Below are 23,031 nucleotides of genomic sequence, written 5' to 3'. Positions count from 1 at the left end.
GAAAATGAATAGTACTCGCATACATATATACACACAAGCACACGTAGATGTTTTTCGCACCTGACAAATAGTGACATAAAGTTCATTATACCACACTAGCGAAAAGCTCAACACATCCATGTCAGAGCTCATGTCTATATGAATGGCACACACCTGTGATCAAATTGTTAGAAGCATTTGCATATAATGTGTACAGGGTGGTGCGTGGAACAAATCATTTGTTTTTTAAAATTTGATAGTTTTTACGGGAAAATTAGTTGACAACAACGTCCATAGAATACAAAATACATATGTACATACAATATTACTGTAATATTACTGTTTTATATTTTTATGTTTTGTGTTCAAATCATGATCTGCTTTATCTCTCCTTCATTGCACATTAAGATAGACTTAAACAAAATTATGTGCATATGTGAACCTTGCCCAATTTACAAGTTCATTCGTCTACAATAATATTGTGGCTTTCGAAAAAATTCCCATTCCATATTATGCACTTATGCCAATGCCCCGTCCAACCGTTGGGACACTTCCCAAACTCGATTTTTGGGATAGCCTTTAGATCGTTCAGTGATTTTCATCTATCTTGTAAAACGACGGCCCTTTACAGTACTGTTTTTGGCCAAGAAATCACGATCAATCAAGGAAGTATGAGCTTTTAACAAACGAAAATCACCAAGCTCATAAAAACTCGTCTAGCCTTAGCCACTTGTACAGACAAAGTAAGCAATAAATATAGCTAAAGATTTCATCGTAGTTCAGGGGAATGTATGTACAATACATATATCAACATAATAAAATAAAAGTTTTTCGATTGGATTCATCAAACCCGCGAAATTTCTGGACATACCTCGTATATACAAGTAATGCATTGAAATCCAACGTCTCTCTTCTCAAAACAACGGGGCTTTGGACTGAGTCGAATATTGAGAAGTAAGACGTTTCCCATCAAAATCTTCGTAGAAGTGTAAACGATGCAACGATTTAGTAATGTTGCTGGGGCAATGTTCGATATGAAATATTTTTGGAGCATTGTACGATAATAACGGTCCATGTTAGGAAAGGTACAACAATGTGCGATCTATATGACGCCATTTTAGTTATGATTTTCAGTGCCAGAAGTATACGGTTTCTATAGGACCCTTTCACAATTAGGGAAGCACTTCTTGAATTTTTAGTTGATATGAAATTGACTGTGAAGAAAGCCTGGAGGGCCTTTATTCTGAAAAAAAAACAATTCTTTACAATATGCATATATTCATAAAAGCATTTCTAATGATTGTTCCATGTTTGGCTAATTTTGCCTCATATAATAATTTGTATTTGGATAACCCTTTGCTGCCAAAATTAATTTTTAAATTTTGGCTCGTATAATTTAAAATACGCCGAACAATCTAAACCCGCTAATGTGGAAATCGTCAAAAACGCGCGTTGCGCATATTTTTTACCTCAAAGAAAATCATAACAGTCAACAGACAAAAGAAAAGATTTGCCACTTAGCTTATAACCACCCAACTATAAACCACACTGGCACTAATGGCAAAATGAGCAAATTTTATGTTGATTTACATAGAAAATGAGTGAAAAAATGAAGACAACGATCTCTAGACAAAACTGAAAGACGCTCATATGAAAATAGGAATAAGAAAAAAAACTTTAAAATGCGTTTCGAACATCAGAGACCGGCGAATTTTCACCTTTCCCTACATTGTTTGGAATGTTTTTGTGAGTTTTTTGACACTGGTTGTGGACGCTTGCAAGCACGATGCGCTCTAACAGCGACTCATTAGCTTGCGATCGGCAATCGTTCGCCAGACATCGTTAGCTCAGTGCGTCACATTTCTTCTCCGCCTTGATTCTGCGCACTGCTCCTTTTACGATCTCTTATTTATTGTCTGTGTGTACATAGTGGCACGTACCATGAACTGAGTGGCTGACGAAAGAAGCAATCACCTCGCCAGCGGAGCGCAGGATCGGATGGTAAGGGAGGGAGGAATAATACATATTTATATATTACATATGCCATTACATGTGGCCAATGAGTTGCGAATAAGGGTGTCATGCTTAGTGGTGAAATAGCTGTTCTCCTAGAAGAACTTGTATGCTTGTATAAACATATTTGCATGATCGTTTCCAAGAAAAGGCTTTGTTGTGCTTTGACTTCTTTTACATGCAGAAATTCCCCGTTTGTTCCACCTTTTCGTCAGCACTTCCTTCAATTGCAAACAGACACACACACGCTATAATATGTACATGTGCTTGAAAATCGGTTGCTCTCGAGCAAAACTGACTCGGATTTATTTTTAAAATATCACACTTGTTTCGCAGCGCACGATCCTCTCAGCTGTCTCCCGCAAGATACAAGAGCGAGGGAGGCTTTTTGGTATCTTAAGTGCGCTGCGCAGCTGCTACCGTATCGTTAGCAATGATCGGCGTTGCCGTCATTCACGCTGCCACCACCGCCAACTGCCGCAGCTCAGCACAGGCGAAGACGACAACGGCCGCGGCGTTCGACCACCGTCATTCGTGGCATAGCTAAGCGTCAACACCAACGCCATCATCAGCATCCCCCTGCAGCCTGGCGCACGGCGGTGAACGCACGCGTTGGAAACATTTTTGAGATGTAAAAATGTAAGTGGTGTTTTCAAAAACATTTCAGTACTTTTCGAGATTTCCAAGTGATTAAACGTGTGCACACAATTAAACCACGAACCAGGCGACGACCAATAGCGATCAGGCCAATACGGAGCTAAAGAAAAACAGACGAAATACAAATAAATTAAAAATATTATTTTTTGTGCAAAACCGGTAAAAAGTTGAAAATATTTTCCGCAGAAAAGTGCGGCGAAGTAGTGAATACAAGTACACATGTACTTGCAAGTATATTGCGAAATTTTTGACAATGCCTGTGTGTGGAGATTTTAGATTTTCATAATTCAGTGGAACTTCTCGACCTACAGCAACAAAATAAAGACCCCTAAACTAAACTGAACTATATTTTTTAATATTAAACAAAATAAATAAACTTACTTGGAACTTAAAAAATTGAATTGTGGCAACGGTACTCGAAGACGTGTGCTGTGTTGGTAGTGTCTCGGAGTGTCAACGCTTTGGCACACGCGGTCACACATTTTCGCCGCGTTGGCCACTTCCCGTCCACGCCGCTGAATCATCCGTCTAAATTCTGTCTGCATGCAGTCTTTTCGCAGAAATATTGAACGCAAATCGCAAACTATACTTTGAAAATCACTCGGTCGGTCGGCCGATCGGTCAGAATAGTCTCCGACATATTTGTCTCCAATTTTCAGGTAAGTCTGCGGTTAGAGAAGCAATTTACTTCGTTTTAATTTCCACAACAAATACTCTGTTTATGCGACGATGATTTGGCAATAATATGGTTTTGCATAACATTTTATTCGTAAATATCTAAATTTGTAAATATTTATCATAAATATTTTGCTAAATCTTCACGCTAATGCGCACATACACACATCGCGTATAGGCACGTTTATATGCATGTAGTGGTAAAATTTTTCTTCTCGGTAATGGATAGAGGCAACACATCGATTTTTAAGAATTGTTGTGAAATTAGTGATCATTCGGTAGGAACTGAAGAGATCATAAATCCGATTATTTTCGTATGGACAGTCATAAAGACGGTTTAAAATAAATGCATTTAGAAATTTTTGCGGAAGTTTATTAAGACTATATAAAGTTGTACCGATGAATTAAGTGGCCCGTGGCTAGAAATTGATTTTGTTTTGTTTTACATAGGGCTCTTCTATCACTCAGCGAGCTCATATATGTACACATGTATGTACATATACTTATGTGTATATATTTTTATGTCATTTGAATAGAAGAATATTTCAGAGTAATGAAAACATTAAAAATCTATCTTAAGAAGAGAGAGAGAGAAAGTTTAAACAACAGAACCACTTAAAAAACGGTTTTTGATGACGAAGTTGTCACGATATGTTCGGAGCATTCTACAAAGAAATGTGCTCATAAATATATCGATAGTTATAGATTTTGAAGTCAAAGAATCGATCAAATGCTATTGCAAATATGCTCACATGGAATATACACATAATATATTATATTAATTCTATAAATTAGCTAAATTGCCAATATTAAATTTTAGATGATATCTGTATCCACTATATCTTTTCACTAGATGGGGATAATTTTGATTGAAAAGTGTTGGCTTCTTGATCGGTCAGTTTGTATGGCAGCTATATGTTATAATATTACGATCTAAACGGTTGTGTTAAGCAATAATCCATGCCAGATTTCGTCAAGATATTTTGTTAAATAAAGAAGTTTTCCATACAGGAACTTGATTTTGGTCGATCAGTTTGTATGACGGCTAAATGCTATAGTTTCGACAAATGACCAGCTTCTTGAAGAGAAAAGGACGTGTGTAAAATTTCAGATCGATACCTCAGAGACTGAGGTGCTAATTGACGTACATATATACAGACAGACAGATATGGCTAAATCGACTCAGCTCGTCATGCTATTCATTTACATATATATTTTAGAAGATCTCTGACGTTTCCTTTTGGGCATTACAAACTGTATGACAGGGTAAAAAAGCTTTATAACCATTTAACGTAGCATAGTAGCAGTAAATAAAGCCAACGGGCCTTCTGGGAACATTACCTCTACTGTGACAAACATTGCGCAAAATAAATGCATTCTCAGAAGTAAGTCGTCTATATAACAATTGTGCCTCTCCTCAAGCCTTCCTATATACTTATATCATAATTAATATATACATATATAACTGTATCAATTCTCTTAAATGCTGCGCCATAATCATCTTTTATCAGATAAATTATCTGCAGATGTTTTACAATTGTCATCAGCTGTTGCAATTGCAGATGCAATTTAAATTGAAAATATGTGTGTGTAAGAATTATATATTTCGGGTATAGTGTCCCACTTTCAATAGGATATACATGCATATGTATGTACGTACTTATGAATTTGTATTTAAATATAAGAGGTATTTAAATTAGTGTCCTAATTGCAGCCAAAGATAGAATATAGGAAGCAATTTTAAAATTATTGCGACCACAGTGCTTGCTTAGAAATTTATGAATATCTATTTTATAGAATATTAAGTGCGAGTACATTTCAAATACTAAGTGGTATATCGTGTATATGTATAACTGTAGACACATGTATATACATACATACCTACACTATTATCTATATAAGTATATTTATGGTATATTGTACGATTGTTGACATTCTGTGTTGCGCTAAATAATTTGACATTTTGAAATATTTCAATAAAAATGAATAAAGAAGGGACCCCATATTAGACACGCTTGCAAATTCGAAAATTTGATGTTTGCAGTAATAGATCATATTATACAAGTACATATGTTTGTATATGTACATGTGCACTTCAAAACTATTTGAATGTTAACCGTATATCTATACACAATATTTTAAATATTCTTTATGTGTGTCATTGACCGATCTCAACCGTTTTTGATACTGACCCTCATTAAATTCAATGAGGTCTCATTTAATAGATATGCTGCTTATTTATCGAGACATATGTATATTCAATATATTGTGTCTACGGAGACTTGGGTCATCTGGTATTTTTCTTCTTGTTGTGGGTATTTTTCTTCATTACAATAAAATACCAAATAAGATATTACTCGAAATCACAGCATGCCTTAAATAGGGCAGATATGAATCAGTTTGTTTTTTGAGTTGGGGTAGGTAAACCGATTTCACAAATTTTTAGATATATTCAAATCAATTTTTTTTTTTACATTTTTCTTCGGTACTATTCTAAGTGTTTGAGTTATACATTATAAAGTAAATTTAACTGATGAGTTCAAAATAGCAATACAATAAAAGTAGGCGTGACTATATAAGAGGGTCACCGAGTTTAGCTAGGTTAGGTTAAGTTAGGTTGAGAGGTCGATCCTAAGAAGGATCTCACTTGGACAGCTTAGAACGCCGGTCCGTTGTGGTACTAAAAAACCCCAACAAAGCTGGATCAAAAGACCCTTACAGATTAACAAAGCGCTTTAAGTCTATAACAAATTTGTTGAGGCGGCTAATATCCGTTTCGGCTAAGTCTTTAGGTCCGCTGAAGGTACCGCGATGTTTCAGTCTTAGTCTTGCAAAAGCCGGGCAATGTTATTTGTGAAATACATTTATTTTATCTAAACATAGAAGAGATGACGACACTACGTTCACTTTTTCAAATTTTTCACTCGCTGTTCTAATTTGAGGTTTTTAGTTCCATGTGTAACATAATTGAAAAATTTAGGTTTTGTATACATTAATGATACTAATTTTACTAAAATATTTAAATCTGTACTTTTTCGCATTGACGATTGGATATTCAATATTTCGTTTGCTCCAATCAAGGCTTAAGGGGTTATATCCATTTGCGTGTAAGAAAAATTGCGTTTCAGGCAGATTTTTTGGGGAAAAATTTTATTTATTAAATAAATCAAAAAAAGTGCATTTACAGAATTTAATGTACTTTAATAATCGTATCCGATCTCTGGGAGGACCTCCCAAAGAAAGGTGTCTGGCGGCAAGAAAAATTTCTCTGCTTAAAATTTTCTTAAATTCAAAAATACATATTTACATATATTTTACGTTTCAGTGTGACTTAAAAATCGAATTTATTATCACAAATCTTAATTCTTTGAGCATTGCCTGACAAATACTATATCTAAGAAGGTCAGAAGAAAATTTCAAGTAGATCGGTTAAACCGTTTCGAAAAAATTTTCCCCACCGAATCTAAAAGCAGCGTTCCAAGATGAACACGTTTGAAGTTTAAGAAGCCGATTACGCCAAATTAAAAAAATTCTTACAAATACAAATTTGTACATACAGTACATACTTATTTACATTCGATATATGTACATATATGCAAAAATCGATTTGTTTTTTAATTCTCTAATGGATATATGGGTTACATATACTTAAGGCACTCGTATTGTATTATATAATAATCATAGTTATTATTTGTCATTTGAAAGCCTTAAGCAAATCGTTTAAATATCAACTCTATTTCGCGTGTTTACATATTTACGTAGACATGTTTTTCTTCAAATAGTTTTGTCTATGTGTGCGTGTGTATGGTGTTGCATACACGAGCCAGCTGCATTTACGTTGCCGCAATCAATGTCAAGTGTAATAAATGTGATTGCCTCTGTAAATTATTCTACTCATAATAATTAACCAAATGCGTTGAAAGCATATATTCGCAAGTGAAATTTCAATTGTAGTTTACGATTTCATTTGCCCTAGTGATGTATGTATATATTTCTGTAATCGTATGTTGATAAATCTGCGATAATTAATGGTTTTGCACAAGTGAATATGTGACGAATGTTGCCTAATTACGTAGCCAGGTATTCGTGCGTGTTATTCTTTGTGCAGTTTGCACTGAACTGTTTCATAGTATTTAATTTAAAAATATTAAGATAAGTGTTATAAAGCACAACAGTCATTTCGAATAAGGAACCAATTTTGCGGACGTTGCATATTTTAAGGCGTATACTGAATTATTCGGCCTGCTTTTGGTAAATTTATATTAGCATAATTATGTTTTTACTCAAATGGAATAATTTGAATTTCACGACATATCGAACGTAAGATTGTTCAGTTTCTACTTGTTGTTGTATTCTTTTAGCATAAGTTTAACATGGTCCAATTTTAATATACATGTGTACATATTAGGAATTACATTCGATGATGTGCTATAAGGAGTTACATTCACCTTTGAGTTTCTAACAAAAATATGCTTAAATATCGAATGTACATACTTATACAATATTTGAAAATATTCTCCGATATCCGATAGTAGATCCGGCAAGTGTTTCGGAGATATAAGCTTATTTGTGTAATTTTTTAACTTAGTGTAAACGGCCCATAAAACTTTAAACGCTTTTTTTCCCAAACGCTATTTTGAGAGTCGGTGATTTTTATACTCTTGCAACATGTTGTTACAGAGTATAATAGTTTTTGTTACCTAAAGGGTTTGTATCACCTAAAAATAGTTGAGTTAAATTTAGGGTTATGTATATACTTACATATAAATGATTAGGATGACGAGACGAGTTGAATTCCGACCATTACCACGCCTACAAAGCGCCGTTAAACGAAAACATATAAAGTGCCATAACTAAGCCGCAAATTAAGATGCAAAACTGTAATTTAGTACACGTGTTCGTAATAGTCAGGGGCACCTGTCGATCAACATTTTTTTAAAAGTGGGCGTGGTCCCACCCCCTAAATGGTTTACATATCTTCCAAACAGTAAAAGTGATATCAACCAAACTTACTGAGAGGAAGTCATTTAAAGTCTGTAAAAATGGGTAAAATCAGACTATAACCACGCCCACTCCCTATATAAAGGTTATCATGAAAGCCACTATAAGTGGGATAACTCATTGCATAAATGCGCCACAAGGATGAAATTTCACAACAAAAATGGAAGAGAAGGATTTTTAGGAACCGGTGTAAAAATTGGACAAGGGGTGTGACACCGCACACCTTTAGATGCAATCATATATCTCAGGACCTACTTGACTGATTTCAATCAAATTTAATGTGTGTGAGATTACCCAAACGTTCCTATTAGCCACTGTGAAAATAGGCTAAATCTATTGACAACCACGCCTACTTCCCATATAACAAATTAAATTCCATCTGATTCTTTCACTTTCCTGTATACAAATCAAACATCAATGAGGTCATCAGAATACATAATTTGCTCAGTTTAATATAAAGTGTTGCCAACACCTGATGTTCCCCAGGCTTTGACCCTTGCAAGTTACAAGAGTATCAAATGTTCGGTTACATCCGAATTCAGACAACTAAAGAAAAAAGAAATTTATTAGGCATAAGCACTGTTGAGGTCAATGTCAGAAAACAACTGAAAGGATAATTATCGCAAGAAAAACATATTCCTTCGTAAAACACTGCACAGTAGTCGCGCCTACTTCTGTTTATGTATAACGGAAATTGTGTAAACAAATTGTTCAGGGTTCAACTTCCAGATTAAACTGTTGAATGCAGGCTAGGTACATATAAATACAAATATACATATATACATATACATGTGAATAATGTTAAATAGATAAAAACGCAAATCGTTGTTAGTCTGTGTTCATTAAGCGCTCCAGGCGTCCCAAAGTGGTCACATCGCCTCCGGTGGCCGTGCCGTTGAGTTCGACCGAATGCCTCCGCTCTTGCTGCAGTCACCTACACTCATGCATGAGTTGAGCCCATATATGTATTTGTGTGCAAGTGTTGACAGTGCATATAACGGTAGCGGCGCTGTTTATTTCGATTTCAATGTTTTTCAAGTTTGAACTAAAATGTAAATTACCAATTGCTAAAAATAGACTGCAACGAAGCCACTGATCGGCTAATACCACCAATAAACATACAGTAGCACGGCATGCACAAAAGAAATGTTATTGTTGTTGTTGTTGCTTTGCATGCGTGTTTATTGATTTCTCAAGCGCTGGTGGCCTGCAAGTCGTTTACATTTGTTTATGCTCATTAAAAGGATTTTGAACTTATGTCGTTCTATTTTCTTAACAGTTCGGTGTTTTTCTTTTACTCCAATTATTCTTCGCTGCAGCAAGAAATTAAACAGAAAAGAGCAAAAACACAAACAAAAACCGTGAAATAGTTGCAAGATTGGTAGAATGGTAAAGGTGCTTTCATTCAAATGTAAACAAAGCACGGAAATCAATTAAAATCTTTGTTGTAGTCTTTCCAAGAAGTACCGTCTCATTTACGTACATACATACCATATATTTGCATATGGACTAGTGAATAAAATATATTCTTGTTGAATGCAAATTAAACAAAGAAAATTTCCTAGAAATTATCATCATAACAAAACTAAATTCTGCAAAAACATATGTACATACATTTTATACATATTATGTATTTAATTGTACATAAATATGTTTATATGTATTAGACAATTTTCAAAGGCATTTCCTAGTTTTGGTCAAGCTTTCTTATCGCATATTTATCAATTACTTGTATATGGACTTTATACACACTCATATTGAAGTGCATACCCTGTTGCCAACATCACTAGCTTCGTCTTTTTCTTTTTTAATTGTTGCTATATAAAAAAACATTTTTAAAAAAATTGTCCGTAAGTTAGCGGTCAATAACATAAAAGAGAGTTTTTAGAAAGTTAAATGAACAAAGAATGTTTTTTGTCACTATTCTACCCATTAAATATTTTGTTTAGGAGCCTAAAGTGCACTATAGTAAAAAAACGACTTTTTGAAAATTTTTAAATTGACGTAGCTCCTTAATTTCAAATATCATATAATAGAAAGAAAAAACGTTTATTTCGACACGGCTAATTTGATTCAGTTCGGTATGCTGATCATTTATGTGTATACTTTATAGGGTCTCTGACGTTTCCTTTTGGGTGTTACAAACATCGTGACAAAGTTAATATATCCTGTTCAGGGTATAAATATATATTAAACATGTTTTAGGGATAATATTAATAAATATGAATCGAAATTTTGAAATTTAAAATGAAAATTGCTTTGAAGTTATCCCAGAAGTGAATTCGCTGCAGGTCCCTTTGACAGATTTTTACAAATAATCCTTAAGCTTAAGCTTCCCCGCTGCTTGATTTCGAGCTAATTGCTTTCTAATTAATGTCTTTCAGTCGCCCATCTTCTCCGTCGTACAAGCAATAGAAATTAGAATAAACAGAGAATGTCTAATAGACCTACCTTTCGCTACCTTCAACACAAAGGAAACAATTTTATTTTAAGCTAAGCTAAGACTGCGTTCACACGAGCGACACAAGTTCGACAACTTTCATCATCATCAAATTCTTGAACGCTTTATGTACACGGTGCGCAAAAATATTTTTGATTAGCTACTTTTTGTCTTTCTTCACCCTATTCCAAAAGATTTCTATTAGATTATGCATTATTGCATATTACATACAAAATATAAATAATAAAATTACAATTTCCGAGCATAATGCAACTATGAAAATAATTTCAAAATGTAAATGAATGACGAATTAATTCGCAGCAAACTGTTACGACAAGAACACAAAGCGTTCCTACGTCTTTTCTCGTAGTTCCCTCGATAAAAGAGTCCTCGTATGAACGCAGCCTCTAATGAAGACTGAGGGAATTTTCGAGATCAGATAGGATTCCTTCGAGGATGCGGGTTTTAACAAGAATCTTGATCGCTTTCATGAACTTGTGTAATGAAAAATTATTTACTATAACTGTATAAGCTGTATATCAACTTGAACAGTTTCTATGAGGGATCACACTATAAATTTTAAGAGCGAAAACGCATACTAAAGATAAAATTTCATATATAGAGAATTGAATATTTTTCACGAAACAAGTGCAAGTTCATTTCTTGCACATTCTAGAAGACATCCGCTGAAGAATTAGTCAGGTTAAGCCAAATAAGAAATATAGGCTGTGTTGCTTATCGAAATCTCACTGTGTTAGTACATACATACACATTTGTTACGTGTCCACTTAATAATTCGTCTTCATGACAAACCTAATTAATAATTTTGCTGTCAGAGAAGCATGTGAATTGCTAGCAGACATCAAATAGATTACCGGACTCCAACAAAAACTATTCAACAACTACGATATTCGCGTCTGTAGCTACATGGACATGGTCACAAAGACCCATCCATACATTATACGATATTTATATAAGACACATATATTCGAAAGCGCCTTAAAAATTTCCCAGATGTCAGCTGTTGCTAGCAGTCGTCGTGGCCGTTGAGATATGCGCGTGTACACACGATAAGTAGGTATGTCGTAAATGTTGGTTGAGGGGGTGGCTGAGGAAAACTTGGCAGCGAATGTACCGCGTGTGTTTCCCGGTTTGCGTCTTAAGAGCAAAACACAAACACAGAAATTAACAAAACAATAACAACTACAGAAATAATTAGAAGAAATATGTACATATGTTCCAAAATCGAACAGGTATGCGAAGTAGTGTGAAAGCTTTTAAGAAATATTCACGTACAAGTGTGTCTCGTAGGCATATATATGTTTATGAATATAAATAAATCCGAAATAAATAACAAAAATCAAACTAGAGTCTTTTTATACAAACGCAATTTAGGGGTGTCCATAATATTCCTTTTTGATTTAGGAATTTTTGTAATAAAGAGGTGAGGGAAGTATGGGTTCGAAGATGATCAATTCCTATCTACAGTGCGTTCATAAAATAACGTTTTCGATTTCCAAAGTGTAGGTAGCGTTTATTGGAAAATATGTTGTAATTACAGAAAATATACTGTTTTATTATAGCTGACGTTTATCAATAATATTCTTCAGACCCCCTGGTCTATTATAGCTTTATATCTTTGAAGGCAACTTTCAACTAAATTTTTCGCATATTCCAAAGTAAGCGACCTCAAGGTATTTTAGTAATCTCCGAATGAAATTTTTTACCTAAAGCAATGGTGTAATCTCCGAAACTTTTTTTTAGATCGGATCACTATAGCATATATCTGCCATACAAACTGAGCGATCGGCATCAATTGCTTGTATGGAAAACTTTTTGAAAATATTTTTAATTTTTAGAGATATTTTCACGAAATTTGTATTATAGCTTCGGTGCAGACGAAGTTAACGTTTTTTCTTGTACAAATTTGTGATTTTGAAAGTAGAGGTTTTATTACAGTACTGCTGCGCTTGATGCCCAATCTTTAGCTGCTCTTAGACTCAACAGTGGATTCTTCTCAAAAAAGGAACAATAGCTTTGTCCCCACTTTCTTATTTCACGGCACGTTGTCACAAATTAAGAAGATCAAAAAAACTGAACCAAATGTGCGCGACAGTGATCGTAATTGAATATTTGTTAATTTGCAAAAAAATATAAACAGTTTTCACAGTTTTTTTGATCGCGCAAAGGTGAAAGGTTATTTTTTGAACGCACTGTATTATTTTCGTTATTATTGCAATTCACTTTTGACACTAATTTGCGCAGGAAGAAGACCCTGAATAATTTCATACACATACTCAGAAAAGTCCTAATGATTTTAACTATATTTGTGAATAATTTTAGACAGTGGATTCATTATTCTATATTCCACACATCCTTTCGGGCAGACTCTGAATTTATACGGTTATGTAGACACCAAAGTATTGTAGTAAAAAATTATAGATAGTGATAAACAAGTACGATTGTATCTTTATTTATATTGGTACGGTTTACCAAGAGATGGCGTAACTTGATTACTATTCAATTGTTCCAAGTGCGTCTTCTTCAGTATATTTTAATAATTTAAAGCATAAACGTAATAATTTTTATATTCTTACAACATGTCGCTACCGAGTATTATAGTTTTGTACACCTAATGGTTGTTTGTATCACCTTAAACTAATCGAGTTAGATTTAGGGTTATATGTATACGAGTATATATAAATGATCAGGATGATGAGACGAGTTGAAATCCGAGTGACTGTCTGCCTTTTCAAAAATTGAGATATCTTGATGAAACTTGGTATACACATGTTTCTTGGCATCTATGGACAATCTTTGAATAATACTATAAAACTTCAGAACTTGATCAAAAACGCATGAATACTTCCTTACTAACCTAATATATAACATAGGATCTAAGCTAGTAAAAAGAAATATGGAAGCAGATGAATTTCGTCCATTGTTTCCGAAGTTGTCGCCAAATTGTTCAAAGAATTTCGGGAGCACGAACATTATCCTATACAGATCCCTCTATTATGAGCCCATCAAAGAATTGCCGATTGTGAGAGTAACTTGGATTGCCTTGCGAAGGAACTATTTAATAAATTAATCATTCAATTAGAAGAGAACCCGGTGAATGTTATTAGTACAAGACATATACTGAAAGTTCGCTGGAGTTAATTCTTGAAACACATTGATATCGCTGTCAAGATATATTTTAAAATAAATAAATTTTGAAAAATATGAAAAATTGTGCGCTAATTATAAACAAAAAAATTATTTTTGTCTGCAATAAAAATTTTATTTTCTAACACACACATATACATACATATTTATACTAAAATATGTTTCAGCATAAAAAATAGCACACATTTCGATCATCATCACCACAAAAAAAAATAATAATAATAAATAAATTAAAACACCTTCCATTTGCAAGAAATGTGTCGGAAGTGAAATTTCCACGAGTCTTCTATGTTTGAATTCCACCCGTAAGCAAAGTGACCACAGATCTTTATAATTAATTGTGCATTGTTTATAAGCATTAAATTGGCTTGAGTGCACGAAGATACACAAATGTATTTATGAATGTGCGGAGTGTGGATAAGCGTATGTTTTGGTTTTTCCCACACTCGTCGTTTCGCCGAACAGACCAGTCGTCCGGCACACCAACCCCCACCGAATGTTTCGTCTATCGCCGTCTTGTCGCGCGCAGGGCTGATCAGTTTTTTTTCGTTGCCGTCTTCTCGCCGATTTGGCCCCAATTCAACTCATTAAATTATGGGCGTCTAAAGGAAAATGACGCACTTTTCATATTTAGCAGGTTGTTTCACCTATCTCACGATATTATAGCCACAGCTAAAGCGTCGGAAGAACAGCTGAACCGAGTTGACTGCGTCATGCGCTTCTTGTGAATTTCTGATTGCGCACATAAACAAAATTCGCTACTTAGCAATTTGGTAGTGGGTTTGGTGTGGCATTCGAGAGGAGCAGTATGCAGTGAATCAAGTGGCAAAGTGGAGATCACTGCTAGTCAAATTAACATGTAAATATATATGCATAGAAACACTCCGTTGGTTATGGTGTGACTGTGGTCGGGGTTTGCAACTTTGTGGCAAATACAAAAACAATATTAATTTTGGTCATACAGTCTTTCAGGGGGTCCATGTACAAGTGGTTTGGGTGGATCACGCAAATGATGCATGTATGTAGGTATGTAAGTACATTGTGAAATTCAAATGGTTTTGCTTCTGGCCGCTCATTCCGTATGTCCTCACAGAGACCCCATGCGGTGTGTGCATGTTTTTCTAAAAAATAACACAAATGTTATCGTTGCTGAAAGATATGTATATTTGTGTCTAAAGAAAATTTCCATCTGATTTGTAGATTCAATTGACTCACATACTAACTTTATGAGCATTTCCGCAACCGATAAAGGGGTAAAACACATTTTATATAACATAAAATTAGTAATTATGGCTTGTGCGGACTTATTGGATTATAATGTACATAAACACAAAACGGATACATATGTTATAGTATATACTTGTAAGTTTATAAAGTTTCAATTGTATATATATAATATTTAAAAAAGATATATGTATTGTACATACATATGTACATATACATATATCTTTGAATGACACGTGAAAAAATATATACTTTTTCTCCGACATGTTAGGCATCCCAAATAAAAATGTGCCTTAAGAAGTGTGTAGGAATTTAATATTATTTATCTTAAGTGAATGCATAATATTATATCTCAAGAATTTTCCTTTCTAAATTCGTCGATCCTAGCGAAATTATAGCTGTTGTTATACCTGTCTTATCAACGTTTTACATCAGATTTTTTAATGTTCAAAACCTTATACCATTTTCTCCACAACTCAAGTTTTCAAAGTCGGTACTCCGCCGATCCTTTTGAATATTCGAACACTATTTCTGCACATCATTTAGGAGGCTACTATCACGGGACAGTTATTTCAGAATTGTATAGTAAGTTTTATATTTTCATAAAAAATTACCCAATTTTCAGAAAAAATTTCGTTCTTTTTCTTCAAAGTGTCCTCTAAAAATGTGAAATAAATGTAGGTTGATTTTTCGATTTCGAATGACCCAGCACCAAGTTATCATGGACACCGCAATCCTACTTTTTTCCGAGACATGTTTGAATAATTGTTGCCATTGCCCTATTTTTATACTCTCGCAACATGTTGCTACAGAGTATAGTAGTTTTGTTCACCTAACGTGTGTTTGTATCACCTAAAACTAATCGAGATAGCTATGGAGTTATGTATATGATCAGGATGAAGAGACGAGTTGAAATCCGGGTGACTGCTGTCCGTCCTTCCGTCCGTCTGTGCAACCTGTAACTTGAGTAAAAATTGAGATATCTTTATTAAACTTGGTACACATGCTTCTTGGTACCGTAAGACAGTTGTTATTGCAGATGGGCGTAATCGGACTACTGCTACGCGAAAATTCGCGAAATCGGATTACAACCACGCCTATTTCTCATGTAACACCATTTTATTTTCCATCTGATTTTTTACTTTCCAGTATGCAAATCAAGCAACACTGATTGTATCGGCGTAAAACTTTGCGTGAATAATGCGTTTAAAGTAGGCGCCTTGTGACCCAAAATTTTCGAAAATCGAACCAAAACTGTTCAAGCGCCTAGGTACTGATTATGTGGACCCCAGCGCCTATAGTTGACTTTTTACCGAAAATATCGGTAACAAAAATTAATAAATGAAACTCTAAATAATAGTAAGCTTTTGCGTCAAAAATGGCTTGAATTGGATCAATACTTCCTATAGCTGTCATATACGTAATATACTTGTAATGAATTTTAAACTTCAGGGTGACTTTATACCGCATATATCGGCCAATATTTGAGTTATCTCAATGAAAATGAGAGAGTATGTTTTACTCATAAGAAGGTATTTTTGTACCTAAAATGGATCAAATCGGGTGAACATTTTACCTAGCCCCCATGTAACTAATATCAAAATTTTCGAACATCCGGTTGATTTATCAAAAAAGGAAACAATAAAACTTTCTATATAGTTAGATTTCAGGTGAAGAAAGCTCAACGGGTTTACAAGATCTGAAAATTCATTGTATTTACATCTAAAATTTTAATTAAATTTCTTTGAAACAGCAATATGCGAATAATAGAAAGCATGTAATATACCAAATTTAGTTAAAATCAAATAAAGATTAAATTCATTTATAAATGGAGCTGAGGGTTCTTCATTACATGTGATTATTTCAATCAAGCACTAATAAGCGATAAAATTAAATTACTGTATTGCTGTATGGGAATTTTTTACTTGTGAAGTCGATTTCAGTTCATATACTCTCATTTCATTTTACACAACTTTAAAATTTAAGAATTTAGCTGGATCAAATATCGCTCAATAAGTATTTCAATCAATGTCGTTGTATTTATTTTCAGAACGGATACGAATTAAAATATAAAGCCAAAATGACGAAAGAACAAGCAACCGCAATACCAGAAGAGCTGTATAATCTCACTCAATTGGCTGAAGTCACACTAGCTGCCGGACGACTCAGCACAACTAATATCACAGAAATTAAAGACTACATAAAACGTCATAAAGCACTGGATTATCTCGCTGATGAGACAACCGCCCCGAAGAATGCAAACGATCCGCAAATGTCAGAACCTTCAAGTGTGATAGAAAAACCTGCAAGCAGTGCGAACAATGGGTCCAGCAATGGCTTGTGGCACAAAAACCAAGAGTTCAGTACTAGAAACCAACCTTATAACAACACAGAATTTCAGAATAACCAAACGGGTCATCATAATTGCAACACTTTATTAACAGTGCCACGTACTACATTCTATTCTTCCTCCGATGATGATTCCAACTACTACAGCCACAAGGTATTTGATCGGAAGAAGCTTCGTCGTTCCACAATTTCCGATCACTCACGATACGATGAGCACTCGTGCAGCAGCTTGCCTAGCTGCAGTAGTGACGAACATTTCATGGGCTCTTCAAGTAATTCGAGCAACTCAGAGGGCAGCAAGTTGAGCGATGGTGCTGAGGGCAATACCCATGACGCTAATTTACTCGACGATGAACACATATGTCCGGAATGCGGCAAGAAGTATTCGACATCGTCCAACTTAGCAAGGCATCGACAAACACACAGGTATTACAAAATATTTTCAATCACCAAATAATTGCAGAGTAACTGAAGCTCTGAATATTCTTCCATTAAGGTCAATAATGGACAAGAAGGCGCGACGATGTCCATACTGTGAGAAGGTCTACGTCTCAATGCCCGCCTTCAGCATGCATGTGCGCACACACAATCAGGGTTGCGAATGTCAGTATTGTGGCAAATGTTTCTCTCGTCCGTGGCTGTTGCAAGGCCACATACGGACACATACCGGTATGTTTTGAAGACGCATTAATATTTAGGAACGACTATCTAATGATAATTTACTTTTTCTCTTTATTTAATTAGGCGAGAAACCCTTCAAGTGCAGCGTGTGCAACAAAGCTTTCGCGGATAAATCGAATCTGCGCGCCCACATACAAACGCATTCGAATACGAAGCCACATACCTGCGCTCGCTGTGGCAAGGCGTTCGCACTTAAATCCTATCTGTACAAACATGAGGAATCTTCGTGTATGAAAAACCACCAACGCAACGGGGAACGCAGTGAAGCTCGTACAATTCGAAATGCAGCAAATACGCCCAACGCCACTACCGTTAAAAGCGTGAACATGCACTCGTTGACGGACTCTGCCAAGTCCACGTTAGCCACAAAACTATTGCAAAAAGAGAAAGTTCGACGTCAAGCCGGCACACTTACCTATGGTGAAATTCTGCCGGAATCCATGCATAAGCCACTTGAAATCACCACCATTTTGACGCTAACCGAGAACAACTGCACTATGAAGGCGAATGTGGCACAAGAGAAGTCGTATACAATGCTCACCAGCCCCATGTCTCAGGAAGAATATGATCGTTTTAAGCGCATAAGCGTTATACAGACGACAACTGCAAGTGATATTATCTACCGCGACCATACGATTGGACCCATCGCTATTGCTAATGGGGCAACGCACATCCCCTTACAATATTGTAATGCGGGAAATGAGCATCCACAACAGGTACAAGACCAACCGGTTGACTTTTCGCCCAAAAATAATTTTACACATTCGACAAAGACCAGCCCTTTTGAATTGACCGGTAATTATGCAATCTTAGCTTAAAGAGGGGGACGTATACCTTGAAAATAGTTCAAAAAGACAATGACAACTGAAAAAGTTAGACTGTTGGTATGTATGAAAACTCAGATACAGAGGGTAAAATATTACATAGAAAAGACGTGAATGTTACGGATTGATTTGAAAAGTAAATTTCGAATTTTATGAAATGTTCTCGCTCGTAGTCAAATGCTAACAAAGTTCTAAGGACGAAGCACTCATAATTCAGCAACCTGGTGTGATGAAGAGAACCTAAAAAAAGTCGACATAAGATACTGTGGCAGATATCCACAAAGTTTCAGAATAGGGATTCATTGAAATCATCTTTATTTGACTAAAGTATTGTTTAGGGTAAATTTTTTTTCAAAATAATGTCAAAATACAAGTTTTTCATCTAACTCAATCACAAAGATAGGAAAATTCTGTCATGTTTATATACCCTGAACAGAGTATATTAGGGTAAGTCTGTCACGATGCTTTTAACTCCCAAAAGGAAACGTCGGAGGACCTATAAAGTATGATTAGCGAGACGAGCTGAGTCCATTTAGCCATGTCCGTCTGTCTGTCCGACTGTTTATATGCAAATTAGTCCCTTAGTTTTTGAGATATCGAACTGAAATTTTACACACGTCCTTTTCTCCATAAAAAGATGCTCGATGTCAAACCACTATAGCATATAGCAGACTATTATCTAAGTCATCGCTATAATCTCCATTCAAATTGTTCAGAATAGGGATATAGCTGTCGATCAAACCTAAGTCTTTGTATGGAAAACCATTTTATTTGGCACAGATTATTATTCAAAGCATCGATATAGTCTCCCAACATATTGTTCAGATCGGACCACTCCTATTGCTGCCATTCAAACCGACCGATCAAAATCGGAATAACGATATTTTTATACCTTTTATGCTATAAAAAAGCTCCGGTGAAGGGTATTATAGCTTCGGTGCAGCCGAAGTTAACTTTTTTTGTTTTGGATTAGATTTATAGTCTAAATATGATGGCATATCGTTATGGTATAAAATAGCTCTTAGGCCAAATACGAAACATTGCGATTATTCTTCTTCAAAATTTTAACAGTCTCAACCTTACGGACTCTGGTAAATTATAAATTGATAAATAGTAACGAAAAATAATACTTTTTTAGTTAACTAAAATTCTTTTAAAAAATGCCGTCACCATTAGACTTATTCTTCTGTCTACTTTTGGCGAACGTTCAAAACTTCTTTCCTCTCTTAATCTTTATAACAATTTGTTGCTTAGAACTTTGAAAGCATGAGAAATGGCGAGACTTGTTGGACTAAATACAATATACAATAAAATAAGCAAAGAAAAAATAATGATTTAACTGAAAAGAATTTTACACTGGTAGTTTAGTAGAAAACTGATTGTGATAATTATAAAAAGATTAGTCTTAGCTGATTAAAAACTACTCCGTAAGTAAAAAACAAAAATTTATATATATCGATATGCGTTAATTGCTGTAAACTGGCAGCACTGAAATATTTTAAGAATATAAATATATCAATTTGCAAAAACAAAAAAACAAAAAATTGTCATATTTGAAATCTACGGACGTATAATTGTATATTTAACATTCTCCTTTGTACAATATATAAAACTTTTAAACATAAAGAAGTGTTTAAGACCATTTAACCGTAAGCTTAACAATCCAGTGACTTAAAATTTGTATTAATATCTAAAAATATTATTATATTTCACTGGTAAAGAAATCAAAGCTCAATTTCCTTACACTGAAACTTAAAACTGCAGCAAAAAATATTATTTTGACTATACAAGTATTTACTGGTTAACAAATACAAATAATCAATATACTCAAATTATTACAATTAATTCCAATTGATACATTATAAAACAATACAATACAACTAAAAAAATTTGATATCATAAGAAAAAATGTAAAATCTAATCCTAAAATCCCTAGCCTAATATTTCATATTATATTTGGAAAAAAGCGAAATGCAACTCTCAATCTCCTGCAAATTTATAAATTTATGTATGCTCTTCAGGGCTATAGAGAGAAGTGAGATGCCCGGGGATGATTATAGTGAGTTGTTGGAGAAAAAAATCTGCAAAACATTGTTCCAAAACATCGGGCACCCCTGAGAGTTCTAGCCCCGGGAGTAGTTATCGCCGAGCCCCTCTCTTCTACACTAATGTTCTTTATTTTTGCACAAATTTCTATAATAAAATAGTGAATTCAATTTAAATGGAAAAATTTTTCTCTGCTTGCGTATGTGTAATGCTCACCGATTTATTGAAATATTTTTTAAGTAACAGTACAGTATTTCGTGCAACGTAAACGTTGAGGTAGCTTTCCATGAATATTTATTCGTTAAAAAAAAAACAATAATAATTATTATAACCAATAATAAATGAATTTGAAAAACAAGCAAAGTCATGAATTAAACTTAGAAGTAGACACACACACAATGATCTTAATTACATATAGGCACTCGTACTTGTAAACATTTTTAGACAGCTTTTTGCACAAAATCAATTTTTTTTTGTATTAATTATGCTAATATACTCAAATGTTATTAATAATTGTTTAATTAACTGTATATCATTGCTATGGCAGCGTGTACATTAATTAATTGTGTAAATATGTATGGGTTTCTAAAACTGTATATCTGTATCCACACTGAAACGGACGAGATGTTCTAGTCTTTAATTTTAAAAGTTGAACTCTGCTAAGTCTCAACTGAAACTGTAAAGTTATTGCTTCAACCTAGCATTTCGTTTTGCATACTTTTTAAGTTAAAATAGTTTTTATAAATCATTAGTTGTAGGCCGTATTATGTGCAATATTAAAACATAAAAAAAAAAATTTAGAGTGTGCTACCAATTAGTTTAAGTTGACATTTTCGAGAATATTTTCAAAATCTCCACACCAAGAGCAGATCTTCACATATGTATTGACTTTACTTGACATACTCGTACATAGACAAAAGTATGTACATATGCAGTACAAAAGGGTGTGCATAAATACTCGTATATACATGCATACTTGCATATGTATTGTTGTGCGATTGGATGGAGTACTCATTTAAACTCAAGCCAAGTAGTTTTTAATTGTTTCTATTTTAAATATTTTTTAAGTAGAAACAGCGCATTTGTATAGCCTTTGTCAAGTTTATTTTTTATATTTAATACTCATACATATATACATACTTACATATATATATATTTTTATTTATGTAAATACAAAGAAATATACAAAAAGCTACGTATGCCAAAGATTATGTTTAGTTTTGCATTAAATGCTCGTGAAATTGCCGAGCGTTTGCAAATTAAACTTAAAATAAAAAAGAAAACAAAAATAAAAAATATATTGTTTTAATTGGCTGAATAAATTTAACCTGAATGCATAATTAGGTTGGCCCAACTAATGTGGAGCTGATAGTTCGAGGTGAGTTCCCAATTTTAATTGGAAGAATAAATAGAGAAAATGTCACCCAAATACGGTGTGTTCAAAAAAAAACGTTTTTCCATTGAAACATTATTTTTATTGTTTTTGCAAATTAACAAATGTTCAATTGCGATCACTGTCGCGTACATTTGTTTCTGTTTTTTCGATCTTCTTTATTTGTCACGTCGTGCCGTGTGATAAAAAAATTAGTGCTCTGCATAAGAGACGTTTTGAAGCAGTTTTACTAAAGATGCTTCCTGAAGCCCCCAAATGGACTATTAAAAAACCATAAACTATTTAAATACGAATTGTTCAATTGAGAAGAGGTGGTTTGATAATTATGGAGAAACCTTAAACGTAGATGACAAACTAGGAAAAGGAAGGAATCACGTGACATCTAAAAGAGGACAGACCTATTGTTCTCCTTTTGGAGAAGAAGCCAGTGCTCAGTCTAGGAGAAGCTAAACAGCTTTGTTTAAGAAGTGATTACATATACATATGTATCTCTAAACATATTACGTGACAGACTTCCGAGTACTGTATTCTAACCCCTACTTTTAAAAACGCACATTCAAACATGTAAGGAAGAGCTAAGT

At 34.3% G+C, this 23,031-nt stretch overlaps 1 protein-coding gene across 2 annotated transcripts; it reads left to right on the top strand.

Moving 5' to 3' along the window:
* Positions 1–2,391: 2,391 nt before the first annotated feature.
* Kah (Kahuli) lies at positions 2,392–22,353 on the top strand. 2 transcript variants are annotated; one of them, XM_070112198.1, is made up of 4 exons: positions 2,392–2,631; positions 17,208–17,932; positions 18,003–18,175; positions 18,251–22,353. In XM_070112198.1, the coding sequence occupies exons 2-4, from the start codon at positions 17,238–17,240 to the stop codon at positions 19,003–19,005; spliced, it is 1,623 nt and encodes a 540-aa protein (XP_069968299.1). In that variant the 5' UTR covers positions 2,392–2,631; positions 17,208–17,237; the 3' UTR covers positions 19,006–22,353. The 2 variants fall into 2 exon arrangements, with proteins under 2 accessions (XP_069968299.1, XP_014095185.3); XM_014239710.3 differs by lacking the exon at positions 2,392–2,631 and adding an exon at positions 2,650–3,308.
* The last annotated feature ends 678 nt before the right edge of the window (positions 22,354–23,031 follow it).

This window comes from Bactrocera oleae, chromosome 6 (assembly GCF_042242935.1).
Source record: "Bactrocera oleae isolate idBacOlea1 chromosome 6, idBacOlea1, whole genome shotgun sequence".
Classification (NCBI taxonomy): domain Eukaryota; kingdom Metazoa; phylum Arthropoda; class Insecta; order Diptera; family Tephritidae; genus Bactrocera; species Bactrocera oleae.
Note: the sequence above shows the minus strand (reverse complement) of the source record. Positions and strands in the feature narration are given on the sequence as shown.

What these genes read in the sequence shown, in the direction of transcription:
- Kah (XM_070112198.1), top strand. Translation starts at nt 17,238, where the DNA reads ATGACGAAAGAACAAGCAACCGCAATACCAGAAGAGCTGTATAATCTC. An exon ending in AGGCATCGACAAACACACAG is followed by an intron (nt 17,933 to 18,002) that starts GTATTACAAAAT and finishes TCTTCCATTAAG; the next exon opens with GTCAATAATGGACAAGAAGG. An exon ending in CCACATACGGACACATACCG is followed by an intron (nt 18,176 to 18,250) that starts GTATGTTTTGAA and finishes TTATTTAATTAG; the next exon opens with GCGAGAAACCCTTCAAGTGC.